The 16,201-nt window shown below is 46.7% G+C and overlaps 1 protein-coding gene across 5 annotated transcripts in view; it reads left to right on the forward strand.

Annotated features, from left to right (window-relative positions):
- The first annotated feature begins 1,681 nt into the window (after positions 1 to 1,681).
- The window catches only part of EHBP1L1 (EH domain binding protein 1 like 1), a 289,110-nt gene continuing 274,590 nt past the window's right edge, over positions 1,682 to 16,201 (forward strand). For 4 of the 5 annotated variants that reach the window (XM_086938343.1, XM_086938339.1, XM_086938341.1 and 1 more), the window contains exons 1-2: positions 1,682 to 1,866; positions 2,118 to 2,470. In XM_086938343.1, coding sequence (XP_086794469.1) covers positions 2,367 to 2,470 — 104 coding nt within the window. In that variant the 5' untranslated portion in view covers positions 1,682 to 1,866; positions 2,118 to 2,366. Of the gene's footprint in view, positions 2,471 to 16,201 lie in introns of all 5 variants that reach the window. The other variant, XM_086938344.1, reaches the window with a different exon arrangement.

Consider the following 16,201-nt stretch of genomic DNA (forward strand, 5'->3'; position numbering starts at 1 on the left):
GCCTTCCCTCCATCCTCTCCCTCTTGCCTCTACATATTCCTCCTTACATTCTCCCCCCAAGACTTAAGTCATTCTTTTCTCTTCTTTTGTCCCCATTCTTCCTTATCCCATTACCTCTTGCAATCTGAGCCTGCTCCCCAGCACTGTCTCGTAATCACTGGCCCCTTGTTTGACACTACCTCCCCACCTATCAGTATATTTTCTCCCTCACATCTTTGCTCTCAATGTTTCCTTAAATTTTCCTAAATTGCATATCTCTCCGACCCCCTCCTCTCACCACTTTTCTGTCCAAGACAACCCACCCACTCCCCCTACTTAACCTCCAAGGTTTTTCAGTTTCAGGAGGTGCATGGAGGTGTTCCCACCTCAGGAACTGTTTATCATCTCAATGATTATGTGTTTCAGGGCACTGTTTGCCACCTCACTGGTTGTTTCAAAAGACAGATTTAATGGCAGACCTCAAAGGTGGCCTGTGTTGTGGCATCTGTTTTGTAGAAAATAGTGATTCTGTTAAGGGAGTTTCATTGACTCTCAGTTGAGAAGCGAATCCAGTTCAAAACTCTGTGTTAAGTGCAACAAGGAAGAGCAGGGGCTGACCCAAGGTACCATACAGCCACCCTGATCTCTTCGCTCTAGTGGGTTGGCCCTGTGTGTTATCCCCACAGTGGAACGGTCCAGTATGGGAGGGCGATTGTTTGCCTGTCTGGGCCCTAACGACGAAACAGTTCACTCCACTTGTATATATAACTCTAACCACTAGTATATGTAGTAAACCTTTGTACTTACTACCACTCCTATGTGATTTTAGGGTTTATCTGTTTGTAGCTCTTCCTTGAGTGACTTTACAACTTGTACATTTGCAATTTTTATCGCCTTTCACTCCACTTGTATATTTGCACAAAAAAAATCTGTTTGTATCTCTTATGTAACTCACGTAGTCCACAGTCCTTATGTAACGCAACTGGTTCTTTTGTAGAGCGCTCTGACACCTTCATGTAATGTTCGCGCTATATAAAATCGCATTAAATAAAGAAATCGTTCCCTCCTATGGTGCGGCTCTCCCCTTGCCCCTTAACCTCAGCACGAGTGTTTTTCTGGTGCTAGCGTTGCCAGCTGGCCAGTATGCTACAGACTAGGCCTTTCAAACAAATTTGCAATAAAACCTTTGAAAAATGTATTTAAAGAAAAGAATACTCTATTCGTGTGTACTTAATAAATCGAACAAATGCAGAATCGCCTTCCTAACAAGGAATAAAAGGAATTTAACACAAATTTGTATTCAAATGTCATCTCGCAGTCCTTCCAGAATCTCGGATATGAACTGGTTTATCCGATTTACAAAATAAGGTGTCAACTCTATCTGCAGCCATCCGTCTGCGACTAGTGTAACGAAGCTAAGTAATAAACCCCCTTCCCAAAAGAATACCATACCCTCCGTACCCCACCCTGATCACTTTAGATAGAATAAGGCGAAGGATAGAGGTGTGGCCCAATCGGGGATTTCTTTGTAGCTGTTCCAAACGACTTCATGCAAATAAAAGTGTTCAAGCACCGGAATGCAATACGATCAAGTACTGCGTGAGTCCTCCGGGCCTCACATGTGGGGCTCCCCCCCCCCCCCCCCCCCTCTCCCCTCCTTCCTCGCGGGGAGCCCCGGCCTGTCACTCTGCCTGCACAGTCCAAACTTTCCTGCGCAGGCAGGGGAGCCCGTGAGCAGGCCCTGCCCTGCCGTGCTTCGCGGATTGGCAGGAGGCCGGCCCACTTCTCTTCTTCCCTTTAACCTCTTCGAGCCTCACAAGTGACAGGAAACCCGGCAGCCGGAGCGCGCGACCAGAAGAAGCCCCAGAAAGCGAAAGAAACGCCCGGGTGAGGGAATAAAGCAGGGCAAACTGTTTCATTTCACGGGGGCTTGCTAGGACGAGGGGCGCTCTTCGCGAAGAATGCAGTAAAGGAAGACTTGGCAGCTCCTCAGCACCTGGGGAGGGCACACTTCCCTTTTTAAAGAAGCGGCATTTGTCAGAAAATATCAGCCAGATGAAGTGCGGGTGGGGTGATTGCGGATAAAGCTTGAATATCTTACCTGCGGTTAAATCATCGTGTCCTCTCTTCTTCAACAGGGCGCGTCGGTGACCCCGAAGGACTGCGGCGGAGGGGGGCCCGGAGGAGCCGGTGCTGTGGTGGAAGGGCCGGGGTGACCTTCGTGGAGAGCCTGGAGTTGGCGATGGGCACCGTGCCCCAGCGGGGGACTGGCATGGAGGGCGCGTGCTGAACGGGCGCTCCGGCAGCCGGGGCTCCACGCCGCTTGGGAAGCGGGTGACATTTGTGGTGGTCGGTGACAAGAAGGAGTGCCCTGCAGACCAGATAAAATGACTTCGGTGTGGAAGCGGCTGCAGCGGGTGGGCAAGCGGGCCTCCAAGTTCCAGTTCGTGGCGTCCTACCAGGAGCTGATGCTGGAGTGCAACAAGAAATGGTAGGTCTCGGGGTGTGGCAGTCATGGGGGAGGGATATAGTATATATGTATGGAAGAATGTGAAGTTAAAGCGAACTGTGGGCAATGATCAGTGCTATAGACGTGATATTAATATGCTTCGTTTTGTGGGTTTATGTTGGCATGCAGCGCCTGGGTGCATGTAGCGCATGGGTGCATGTAGCGCATGGGTGCATGTAGTGCCTGGGTGTATGTAGCGCCTGGGTGCATGCAGCGTCTAGGTGCATGTAGCGCCTGGGTGTATGTGGCGCCTGGGTGCATGCTTATACTGTTGGGCCCTGAGTGGCGTAATCACAGGTGAAGTTAACCGCAGCAGAGTAAAATACAAGCAGAATATACCTCAGTAAATTATAATGACGTAACCCAGGATTAAATAAAGTATGGCACTGCACCACAGGAGACAATGCAACATTGCATAACAGAATACAGCCTAAGAACGCAAGGCATGGCATAGTACAGCATAGTTTCAATAGCAAATCCGTGACAGTAATCAGAGCATTGCACGGATGCATAAAAGGCGCAAATGGCAGGCCATATGGTGACATAATACAGCGCATACGCATACATTGACCCAGCGTGATAGAGCATGACAGAACAGGTAGCAAAGGTTAGCATAACAGCATGACGTAATATAGCATAGCGTAACAAGGAACAGACTAAAGTAAACAGCGTAAAAACGGAGCGTAACACAGCCTGCACGCCATATCATAACATCCCGGAGTTGCCGAATCGCGCGCAGCACCGTACTGTTTGACATAGCGCCGCACCCTGGAAAAGTAAAGCGCAACTGAATTCGCCCCTCCTTATTAACTGCGAGCAACCACTGCTGCTCCAGTTCCAGGAAGTGATGCGTACTCCATTGGTTTCAGGCCATACAGTCGTTTGTTTCAGTTTTAATCGGAGCTTGTATTTGGAAACGTGTACCTGGGTGTTATGTCAACATCAGGTGCGAGTAGTGGCATGCTGCCAGTCTGCGCCGGGAGTGGTCATTCAGGGGGATCTGTTTTGACAGCAGCACCTGCTGAGGAGTCCTGGCCCAGCCCCCTTGAAGTTGGGCGCCCCTTGTGAAGTTTGTCTTTAGGTGCTGTACAAAATCGCCCCACAAGTCGACCTACTAACGTCGGATAGAAAAGCTCCAAAGACATCTTTGTTGAGTAACGTTTTCCAGTAGCTGAAGCGCCTACCTGTTTTTAGCGCTCTATAAAGCTGTGACTTGACCTGAAAAGAATCGCAGCCCTGCTGAGGAGCGAAGGCGCTGCCCCCATTAAAGTGCTGCAGAAGTGCAGGCGGCGTCGAGTGAAAAGTACCATATAGCGGTCACTAGTCCGTCTGTTTGAAAACGAGGTCTGCTTTTTGTGAGACTTTTCTGTCCTTTGGGAACCGTGAACACAAACTCCATGGCCTTGGTATTAGGTTAGCGATAATTCCATTGCTCAAAATAAAAGTGTGGGTGTCGAGTAACCAACATATTTACAGTGCTCCAAAAAATATTAATATGGAAGTACTAAAGTGAGACAACATACTGCCTCTATTATACATTAGAAAACAAAACATTCCACTTGAATCGAGTTTTTGCAAAACTATAAACACACCAGCAAAACGTGCAAGTGGGAAAATGGAAAAGGAGGGTGGGGGCTGTTCGGAAATGTGTGTTTGTATGTAGGTCAATTATATTATTAATATTTGTGTCCAGCTGTGTGAAACGGGAAGTTTAGGGGAGAGGAAGAGGGGTAGGAGTCAAGAGTTGTTCTATTTCAGGAAGTATTTCTGGGCAGGCCTCTTCTGTGCCCTGTGGACACCCCTCCAACTGGAAGACAAGTTGGATCCACCCTTCCGTCTGCTGAGTCAGTCAAATCATGTGCTTGCTCTCTTCACTGAAATACTGTGGCACGAGGAGGACAGACATTCTCAGGGGCCAGCATGGGCCCGTCGAGCTACTACACAGAAAACCCTCTTAATACAGGCCAAATGCTAAGTATGGGCAGTGTGTGGGCAGCAGACCAGGGCCTACCAGCATGCAGCCCGCACAATTGCAACACACAACCGGTCCTCGTGCATCCCTGTCGATCCAATTGAAACAAAAGTGTCTCTTTGCAGTTGGGCTCATGGGAGGGTCCCCCCTTCCCTGGGCCTCTCAGGGATGGTATAGCTTGGCCTAGGGGAGGGGGACACTTCCCCTTGTCCCAGTTACAAGGAGTCACATTTTGAAGGTGTGCCCTGCAATCAGGCCTCCTACCCGGCTGCCCATTCAGAGACACTGCAGGACACCCTTTGTCCAGCACTTTAGCACCCACACAGTTTTAACTCTCAGCCCCCAAGCAATTCTCACACCTTCAGCCATATATGAGCTATACAAGATGTGCTTGTAGGTGTCTGAAAGGAGGAGCGGTGGCCCAGGAGAATTCTCCAAAAAGCATCTTCCGGAGCCCTGAAGGTGTCACTTTGAAAATTAGAGGGCCTGGCACATTCCCCTTCGCCTGGGGCCCCAAAAATCCTAGAACTGGCCCTGTCTAAATATCCTGGAGAGAGAAGATTAGGAGTGCTTTCCACTCAATGTTTCTCAGCAGACGATAGGAGGAGACTGAGGAGCCAAGAGTGGAGCAAGAGGTCAACCTGTGAGGTAACTGGTGCTCAGAGTGTGCTTGGTTCTATGTTTACCAACTCTGGCATTTTGACCAATGGAAGTCCACAAATGAAAGGGCAGTACATATTTGTGAATGAGATCTTGTACAACATGGCCACTGAGCTCACCAAAACACCAAATACTTGAGGGTCTAATGCAGGGTTTGGTGGTAATGGAAACAACTCTAATTTCTGGAGGTGTAAGTGGAATTTCCTGCCCCATACTATGCCTGCAATTGAAGAAGGGAGCATAAACCAGTAGATATTGTACATGGGGATGTATGGTACCTTTACAGAAGACATGCTAGGATGTGTGGGGGAAACCAAACTTTAAGCATACATGCTAATAGACCCGATTCAGGCGGGAGACTCTAGATTATAGAAGCCAAAAATGACTTGATTATTGTATTTTTATACCGGTTTTTAACCTTTGTAAACTTTGTAATTTGCTCATTGTGAACTTTTATGGTGTTTCTTTTTAAACTACCGAATAAAGTTATTATTGAATTGAATTGAATTGACTTTGCTTCAATAGAAGTTAATAGGGGAAATACAGTCTCCCCATTATTTTTTTTAAGATCTCCCACTTACCTCTCCTAAAGTGTTGGCATGTATGTTTAAGGGTTTAGAATTGGCTTCAGTAGTTATAATCTGCCATTCTGGTCAACTTTTTGGAATTCCTGGGCTTAACTTCTCTGGCTTGTTACCATAGGTGGAGAAGTGTGGCTCAGGGGTTAGAGGTGGCAGATCCGGAAGCTGAGATTGGTCCTGGACCAGAGTTCAATTCCCCGCCTCGGCGGGTCTTGGGCTCAAAAATTCCACGGACTTAATAATTCTCGTTCCGGTGCCTACTTGACTCACGGGTTCACACTCTGCGACTCTGGGCAATAGCTTGCTTAATCTCCACTACGGCCCCTCGCGGCGGGATGCCTGGCTTTCACCTTGTGGATACCCTGCTGGGGTTATCTCACAGGGGAATACCAGGACGGGTTCCCAAAGCAAGCGCCTTGATGCCTTCGGGTGATACGTGCGCTATATAAATCGCAATACATTTACATACATTTACATTAAGTTTGTTTGGAGTAGACCCCTCCTTTGATCCTCGAGCCATAACAGAATTTAGATTTTAAGATGGACCACGTGAATCAGTCAATCACCAGGGACAAGCAACACAGGGAGACAGTTCATTCTCACTCCTGGAAGAGTTACTGAGGTGGCTTCCAGCAGCCAGCACATGGACCCAATGACTTTGAAGGTGATCGGGGTGCGTTCTTAAAATAGGAATGATCCTGAAAACCAGTAATTTTAAATGAATTGCCATTTCCTTTTATTCTTTTAGGAGGCAATGATCTCAGACCAATCAAGTACAGCTCCCCACGAAGATTTGGGGGGCAAAGGAGTTGTCCCCGCTCCTGATATTTGCTTTTTGGTGTAGCGCTAAATGAACTCTTGAAATATTCCAGAGCTTTAACAAAAAGTATCCTGGGTATTCTCTCTCTGCAACAGCAGATAAAGTGTGTATGTCAGGAAGTTGTGGGCTTCATCCTGATGACTGAATGGTCTGAGGACACTGCAGACCTGAAAGCGGTCTACTGTCCTTCAGCTCTGCGTCTAGTCTTTGCAGCCTGGTGACCAATTTTACCCACCCTTTCCCTGTGATTCTCAAAAAGAGCGATCATTTATTCCAGATTTGAAAGCTAAAATGCTTGCTGCCCTAAAATTAATTTAAAAATCTAAAAACCATTCAAAATATGCTAGCTGTCCTTTGGAACACACCTGAGAGAACATGTCCAACGAAGTCTTCCAACCTGCTAAACCTCCACTGAATAGATGGACAGAGTTTGAGGCCTTATGCCTACTTCACTTTGTTCTTCCTCAGGGCCCGACTAGCTTATCGGACAATCAGGTAGTGCCCGAGGAGCTTTTCTGATAAGTTAGTGTGTGGGACGGTTGTTTGAAGGCTTTTGGGCCTGTTTTGATGGTCTGCTGGGCTAGTTTGTACCATTAATTTCCATGATATTACCACAAGCATTGGCTGCAGCAGCCCCAAATGCTGGTATACCTTGCAAAACACCTATGCAACATGTCTTCATAAGTTCAAAACTGCCCTATTTGCAAATGTGGGCCACTTTTTTAACTATCTGTTACACTAATGGGGCCACTTTTATTTGGTGCCCAAGCCTATTTTCTGTCCTAGTCCGAACCTGGTCTACCTTCGATAATCGGGATAAACTCCTCAATATGTTCCTAACTTGTGGTTTTCGCCCCACCAATGAATATAGCCTGTTTCCAAAAGCAGACTTAGGGATCCCCAGCCGTTCAAGTCACGCTTTCTCCAGGGGCCAGCCACCATGACATGAGAAAATTAATTGTCATGTTCATTTCCGTTGAGCACAGAAGATTTGCCACACAGTCTTTTTCTAGTAATCGGGTCTTGTGCTTCATAATAACAATGCTGGACTGCAGCCTAGGGTGCAACAGGAAGAGAGCACAAGAATACCAGGAAAAATATCAAAACAATGGTTGTTCTTAGAGCGCATATGCCATTAGCAAATTCAGGACACAGAGGGCTTGGCTCGTGTAAGCTTGGCTGCCTCACCAAGCCAATTATTAAGACACTCTGATCTTTCTAATCCCTTCTGCACACTTATTGTGTTTGTCCAAGCGGTGAGGAGCGTGCCAGATCATGCCTTGTCCAGGAGCTCTAATCTCGGCCATAGTTTACCAATGGAGCAGGAGTCAAGGCCCTGAGCCTAAAAGACCTTCAAGACACCGCCATTTTGTGACAGACTGTGCCTTTACTAGAGATAGGTGGACCGCTCCTCAGTGGCTATTGTGGGACAGAGCCACACAGGGTCTGAAAATGCAGAGATGGTTCCAGCCGCCATTGTGTGACACACAGGCTTCTTGGGCCTCAAGTGAGTTGATTAGAAACAACTTAGCCCCTGGTCATCTGGTATCATGGAACACAGTGGCTGTCAACGCCTTAAGGGCCTTAATTCGAGATAGCCTGGCCTTCCACCGCCAGCCCCTGTGTGACACACAGACCACGAGGGCTTCAAGTGACCTTATCAGAGGTAGCCTGGCCTCGCTCCAGACCGGCCGCCATTGTAGTGACAGCCGTCTGTCAGGCCCTGAAGGGCCTTTATCAGGGAAGTGCCAACAGAGTAGCCACTCAGAGCCTCTTAAGCGTTATCGGCCGCGATAAGTCGGCTCGGGCTGCCTCTGCAGGGAGTGCAGCAGGACTTTGGCCTTGCCATAAAACTGCGCACACCTGGCAGCAGAATGGGTCAGGGAAGAGAGTAGGAGAGGGGGGAGGGGGGGGGAGAGACTTGGGGTGAGAGTAGAGGGGAGTCTAGGTGAGTGGGACAGCTGAGAGGGGTGAGGGTGGCGGCCGAGGGCAGACTGTGAGGATCCAAGCGCGGGGATAGGACACATCTAAGGGATACCGGCCAGGCCTGAGGGGGAGAGCGGCGTCAGTGAGGGGCGGAAGCGCGCGCGCCGCAGGACTAATGTTGTATTAACTCCCTCTGGTTCTCATAACAGTCGCTCCCGCGCGCTGGGCTCCGGATGCATCCGAGGGCCGAAAGGCCACGCGAGCCCGTCGAATGCCTTACAAGGGGCTGGACGGCTATAAATGGAACAATGCATCACCAGATGCCGGCCGGGCATCTCTCTGTAAATTATGCCACCAGGCCTCGGAGAGGCGGGGGAGCGGGGGACGTGGATATCCATCCAGGAAGTACGGAGTGTGAGGGTGTGGAAAGGGGAGCGGGGGTACGGAAGTATCGAAGGATTGTGAGGGCGGCGCGAGGCGAGACATGAAGATTGACGAGGAAACATGAAGTATTAAAGGGATACACAGAAAGCCATGGCGCATCAAAGGGTCACGCAGAAAGCCATGGCGAGTAAATACTCAGTGTGTGGCCTAAGGACACGGTGGGAGATACACAGGGGCGGCTCTAGGCTCATGGTGGCCCTGGGCAGGGAGCGTAGGTAGGGGGCCCCAGAAGAGGGGGTCCCGGCGGGGCAGAGCAGGAGGCCAGTGAAGGGGGGGGGGGGGGGGGGGGGTCAGGGTGTTTTGGAAGTGGAACAGAGCCGGAGGCCGCCAAATCCCTGCCAGTGGCCACCACACAAATATGTATCCATCCTCAGAGGATTATTATATTAAGGATATATATTGGTATGGTGGCCCCTAGGGTTTGGTGGCCCTGTGCAGGTGCACAGCTTGCACATGCCTAAGGCCGCCCCTGGAGATACATGCCAAACCCGATTCAGGCGGGATGCAATTTTTTAAGTCCAAAAGGGCTTTATTTACCACTGTCTGACGCCTAAAATCTCATCTTCAATCTAAGTCAGTCAGTGTGGAAAATCAGTTCCTGCGATTTTTCTTCTTCAGAATCTCCCTCTTACCATGTCCAACATGTTGGTATGTATGGGAGATTGCCACCACTGAGGGCGCCACTTCCAACATGCTGGCATCTATGGGAGATTGCCACCACTGTGGGCGGACTGGTAGGTGTAAAGAAAGAGAGAGAGAAGAGGATTAAATATGGAATCCGAGAGTTGATGGAGAGGAAAGTGTTGGGAAGAAATGAGAGAGAAGAGATGCTTGGAATGGAAGAGAATGAGACCAAAGGATGAAGAGAATGAGGAGGGAGAGTATAGTGGGCAGGGGAATAATGAGAAAATAAGGAGTTAGACAGAGTTTTCAGGGCTCTGTGAGGAACTAGGATGGCATGAGAATGTACAGTGAAAACTGATGAGAAAATATTGAGTGGGAGTTGTACAGGCCAGGGAAAGAAGGAGCGAGAGGAAGACGGGGTGTAATGATTTAAGGAGATTTCAAAGGTGCGCAGGGGGGTGTGTTTAAGCCATAAGGATGAGAACTTGAATTTCCCCTACTGGTTAATATCCAAGCGAACATCTTTAAATTCTGGCAGCATTTCAAACATAGTGACCGAAATGCCTCCAGCTCTCAGGTTTTGAAAGACCTCGTAATATTATCTGAAAGGACCACTGTTGGAGTCTGTAATATTTAATATAATTTACATGTTTAACTTGGCAACAATAGTCTGAATTTTGTCATGCTAACAAAGGATCATATAATCGATTGATTGTACTGAATTAGGAGGGTGTGGTGTCCTTCACATGTGCCACTTTGTGTTGTTTTGTGTGGCTCTTGTCTCCACAGTGAATACATTCTTCCAGAATTTCTTCTGGGAATTCATGTCCAACTGGAATTCTGGTCATTCGTAATGTACACATTCCTTTTGGACTTATGTCCATTCATGGAGTTCTGAAAATTACTTAGCCATTTGAAACAACATTTTTGCAGTACTTTTTGGAGGTTCAACACAGTTTGCTTGTGTTGCTGTAGACATTTGTTGTTTGCTATCCATCTGCCATCTAAAAACTTTATTTCCTTATGGTCAGCAATAAGTAAGTCAGAGCAGCTCATTCTTTTTAGTTGAAAAGTTGTTTCACAAGAAAAAGGGTAATGAACCCTTCATAGGGTATTACCCTTCTCCTGGTCACTGAGTTGGTCACATTCCTCTGTGCGTTAAGCATCCAGATCTCCTGTGAGGTATGACTTGCTTTCTGCAAAGCGTTGAATTTGTTTAAATGCTGAGCATGGTAAAGCCAAACTTCCATAGAAGTGCATCGATAAAGTGTGCATAATTTTTTCTCTTGCCATCAGCTAATTCCAGAATTGGGCCAGTAGGCCTGCTCCCTGTTTATCCACTGTCTCCCGAGCATTTCACGTGCACTGTTACCACGTGTTCAGCCATGCCCGCCTATCAGAACCAATGGAATGTTTCCTCTCTAGGACCGCGTGGAATTGGTATGAGTGATGGAAAATTAACAGCAGCTAGAGCTTCCTTCAGTGGTCACCTGGACTGCCATTTACTGTATATTGTTCTAACTGCAGATTCATAAATAAGGATAACCTTAAGCAAGTCAATATCTCACAGACCCCCCCCCCCCCAGTGCGGCTCCACTCAAATGCATACTACTTAATTGTAGGTCTGCTAGCAAGCACGCCTCCGAGATCTTTGACCTCATTGAACAGAATGAGATAGACATCATTATCCTCAAAGAAACTTGGCTGAAATCTTCGTCCACTCCAATTCTCGACCTCTTGGTACCCCCACCCATGACATAATTCGTCTTGACAGAGACAAGAAGCTGGGTGGCAGCCTAGCCTGTATGCACCAGAGTACGCTTGGGGTCTCCCTTTCAGAGTCATCTTCGCCGGTAACATGTGAATACCTTTGCCTTAGTATCTCCTCTCACAATCATCTGGTCTGCAAACTACACTCACTCTACCATCCCCCAGGGGACAATCTCCCCTTCATTGAACAATTATTGAAGATCATCTCGGGCAATGTAGACTCAGCCCAGTCTCACATCTACTTGGGAGATTTTACCCTTCACTGGTCTAACACAAATGATCTTGCAGTCTCATGTCTAAAATCCTTCTTACTCTACCACGATCTGATTCAACATTGTGACGAGCCTACTCACATTAAAGGGGAAACCTTAGATCTCATGATCTCCAAAGGTCAATCCATCTCATTGGATTCTATCATACCATGTGATTGGTCAGACCATCACATCATTTCCTTCCATATCAACTCAGGTTCACCGGAGTAAGACAGAAAAAAACAAACTAAAGATCTGGAAGAGGGATCTCAGAGATTTCAATTCAGCTGAACTAGCAACCCGCTGTAATAAGGCCCGCTCTCCACATTCGGACTTATCTGAAGTCCCTGCTCTCACCGATTTCTACAACTCTTCCATTTCCAATATCATGGTTCTTATGGCCCCACTCCAGCAAAAATTTCCAAACCATGGTTCAATGGCAACCTAAACTCTGAACGGCATAACCTAAGGACCATTGAATGGTATTGGATAACCACCTCATCCGCTGACAATCTAAAAAACCTTAGAGCAGCAAGAAGTGCAAATAACAAACAAATCAAGACAGCCAAGGCGGAGTACTTCAGAACCCAACTTAACCAAGTGGCGAATCGACCCAAGAAACTGTTCGAACTGGTTAAACAACAATCGGTAGCAGCCCCTAACCACTCAGCTTCAGACATCATACCTCCCTCTTGTGTTGATTTGGCTGCCTTTTTTACGGAGAAAACTAGGCTCATCAACACTGATCTGGAAGCCAGGAAGGCTCTATTGCCACCCAATTAACCCACACTCCTACTGGCTGCTCCTGACAAGACAACACCAATTAGCTGGGGTATCAAGAACAACGCTTCCTGGGACACCTTTACCCCCTTAACGAAAATGATATCACAAAGGTACTGCAGATTATCAACCCGTCTAATCACTTCAATGACCCGTTACCACATAACATCTTCAAATTAGTTAAGGACGAAATCACCCCTTTCTGGACAAAGATAGTCAATGCTTCCTTGTCACAAGGTATGATCCCAGAATGCCTCAAAGAGGCACAGGTAACGCCTATATTGAAAAAACTCACAGCCGATAGTACAGATCTTAACAACTTCCGACCAATCTCTAGTATACTTACCCATGCCAAACTCCTGGAGAAATGTGTCCAATCAAAATTATGTGCACACATTGAAAATTACCGCCTCATGGACCAACATCAATCTGGCTTTCGTACTGGACATAGCACCGAATTGGCCCTCACGTGATTGATGATATATTAATAATGCTTGATCGAAATGAATCCTGCCTCCTTATCCTACTTGACCTCTCCTCCGCATTTGACACTGTTAATCATGACAACCTCCTATTCATTCTGGGGCATAGGATGGGCCTCTCAGGTCAGGTGCTGCATTTTGTTTGGGTCCTTCCTGTAACACAGAACCCAAAGAGTTAAAGTGAACCACTCACTCTCCCAGCCATCCCCTGACAGCATGGGGGTTCCCCAAGGATCCTCTTTATCTCCCATTCTCTTCAATCAGTTCCTGGAACCATTAGCTAACGTTCTAAATTCCTTGGACATTATGTTCCACATGTATGCAGATAATACCCAACTCTATCTGAAAATCTCCTCTCTGGAGGACATCACTTCACTCAATTCTACCCTCCTGACTACCCAAAACTGGTTGACTAAGAACCACCTCCTGCTAAACGCCTCCAAAACAGAATTACTCCTCATTTTTCCTCCGAAATATACTCCTAATATCGACCTATGGGTGAACCAACTAACCGCCATCAACTACTCCCATGCATCATCGATTCAGCTAAATCCCTAGGAATTACTCTGGACAAGCATCTGAATATGAAGTCTCACATCAGCAACATGTGCAAGGGAACTAACCCCCTTCTAAGAACACTCAGGAATCTGAAACCTTTTCTACTGCAAGCAGATTTCAAGCAAGTGTTCCAAGCGCTTGTCATACAGAGACTTGACTACGGAAGTGCCACACTATGTGGACTCCTTAAATACTCTTTGGCCCCCCTAAAGGCCTCTATGAATGCAGCGGCCAGACTGATCATGGGCACCAAGCGGAATACACACATCTCTCCGGTTCTAAAATCACTAAATTGGCTACCCTATGAAGCTAGAATTCATCTGAAGATTGCCTGCCTTTCACACAAAGCCCTCCACTTCAAAACCCCTACCTACCTCTTACAAAAACTAGAACTATCTGGAGCAGGTAGATCGTCAAGGAGTGCTAATTCCCTCCTCCTGAAACGACGGACCTTCCGCAAAAAAATAACTTGCCACCGAGCTTTTTCGGGATCTGCTCCTAAAATCTAGAATTCTCTTCCACACGAAATTTGGAGGATCTCTTCCAAGGCCGCTTTCAAATTGGAAACAAAAACAATTCCTCATGAAGAAGCTCTTACCTTAATAGGAGGGACAATATATATACCTTTCTTGTACTTTATTTTCCGCCCGAAAGGCTTCGGACATTGTATAGTATGATTCATCCCTGTATATGATTACTTGGTAGTGTTTATTTTCCTGTACATGATTTTGTGTTTTGCTCCCCTCAAACCATTGTTACATTTGCTTCCCCAGCACGCTCATCCAGGATTGTAAATGTTCTATTAGTTGCTTACCACTTGATTCAATGCTTAGTAGAAGACCCATATAATTCATGTTTGGATTTTACTTTAGTATTGACTATTATTCATCTTTATGATTATTCACTTACTACCCTTATATCACCACGCTACATCATATAGCCCCCTCCTTGCCCTCTCTGGACTTATAATTGAATTGTTATGCGTGAACTATTTGATCTTATGATTTTTTTTACTACCCATGTTTGACTCGTGATCTGATTGTTACCTTTCCCTATAACTGTAAAGCGCTCTGATATCCTTCAGGATCTAGTCCGCGCTATAAAAAACGTTATAAATTAAATTAATAAATGGAGTTACTGGGCATTCACAAGTAACTTTCCTTTCATTACTCTTTTCACTATGTTGCTTTCGCTGTTTCTTTGTGTGCTCTATTTCTCTCTTTCTTATTCTTCTCGTGCTCCCTTTCACCACTGTCTCTGTCAAGTTGAGCATCTTTTGTTCTTTATTTCTCCATCTCTTTCTCTGGACCTCTTGCATCTTGAACTAAATTAAGCTCCCGATGTCAGGAGCAATGAGGGTAGAAACACGACTCACACAGGAGACATGGTTGTGTATGGTAGGAGAAGGGGCAGCTGGAGGAGGGGGCTGTACTGGAGAACAAATCACACCACCACCTGTCCCATCTCTTTGTCCCCCCTGAACTTACTTGCAGTCTTTTTATCTGTCTCTAGAGAGAGGACTCATTGTTGAGGTCATCTATAGTCATGATCCTCCCTGCAGACCTTTCTTCTGCCTGTGTGCCACTGATCTCGTATCTGGCCTTCACTGTACAGCGACTGGGACAGAATACGGGTATTTGTTTTGTTTTCGAAATCACTTGGTTAATATTTTCTTTCACTAGTCCCCTGTCAATGAAACAGAAGTGACAGAGACATTTCTTCAAAGTATGCTATGACACAACTGCCATTTATGCTAGTTTCTGAGTGACCCGTGGTTCAACTTCCTGAGAATCTGCCAAAAATACGAAAGTGAGCTGAAATGCCCACCTGATAAAAAAAAATGATTTTAAGCTGCCAAAGAGCTGGTCCAAAGTCAAAATGTCAACTTGATTGGGTTGTGGATACGTGCATAACTTGATCGAGTAGATACAAAAAGTCAGTGGTTTATATTTCACTAACAGTTATTCACATTCACACGTTTGGATGTAGGGACACCTACGTGACCGCCTATTTACTAAAGACAACCATGGAAAAAGATTATCTTTGGTCCAGTTCAATCTTAAGCCCATGATTATCTCCGGAACTGCAAGGGCGACAAAAGTTTTACAGATGGTTTCAGAAACAGACTGGCTACCCTCGGCCCACACAACGCTTATCCTAGGACCTAAGGTTAAAGGGAAAAAGCACTTTATTTCTCACAGTGTAGAAATGGTCTGATAAGTGGTCCCCAAAAGTAATTGATTTGTGGGGACAGAATAAGGGGGTTGTGGGCTCACTCCACTTGCAATTCTGGAAAATCTCCTGCAGCTCATAAGCTCTTATGCAAAGCAATGTCTTCAGTTTGGATCTGGCCTGATGGGCTGCAAGGTCTTTGGAGTTGCTGAGTTGCTCTTCTCCACACTTTCTTCAGTGAGCTGTGACTGGCTCCTTGTCATTCAGAGCATGAGTCAGCTCCTCCCAAGCACAGGGCAGTACATCTCCTGCTTCTGATACCTAGAATGAAAGGGACAACCACTGTGTCACTCACAGGCTGGAAATGGGGTGATATGAGCATTCATCACACTAGCAGACCTGGACTGTTTGCTGCAGGTCCTCAGCTGTAGAGAAAAGCAGACATCTACAATTTGGTTTTGACCAGCAGAACTACACCCATCCACACCACCCTTGCCAAAAACCTCAGGATTATGATCATCAGCAAGTGACTTAAACATCCTCTCCTATATCAACAACATGCAACTCATTCTCTTCTCTATGGACAAGATGCCCAGTACCCGGATCAGGTTCACTGCCTGCCTGAATGAAATCGCCCACTGGATGAAGACCAACTGTATGAAGCTAAAAACTA

Source organism: Lissotriton vulgaris, chromosome 9, assembly GCF_964263255.1.
Source record: "Lissotriton vulgaris chromosome 9, aLisVul1.2, whole genome shotgun sequence".
In the NCBI taxonomy this organism is placed as follows: Eukaryota; Metazoa; Chordata; class Amphibia; order Caudata; family Salamandridae; genus Lissotriton; species Lissotriton vulgaris.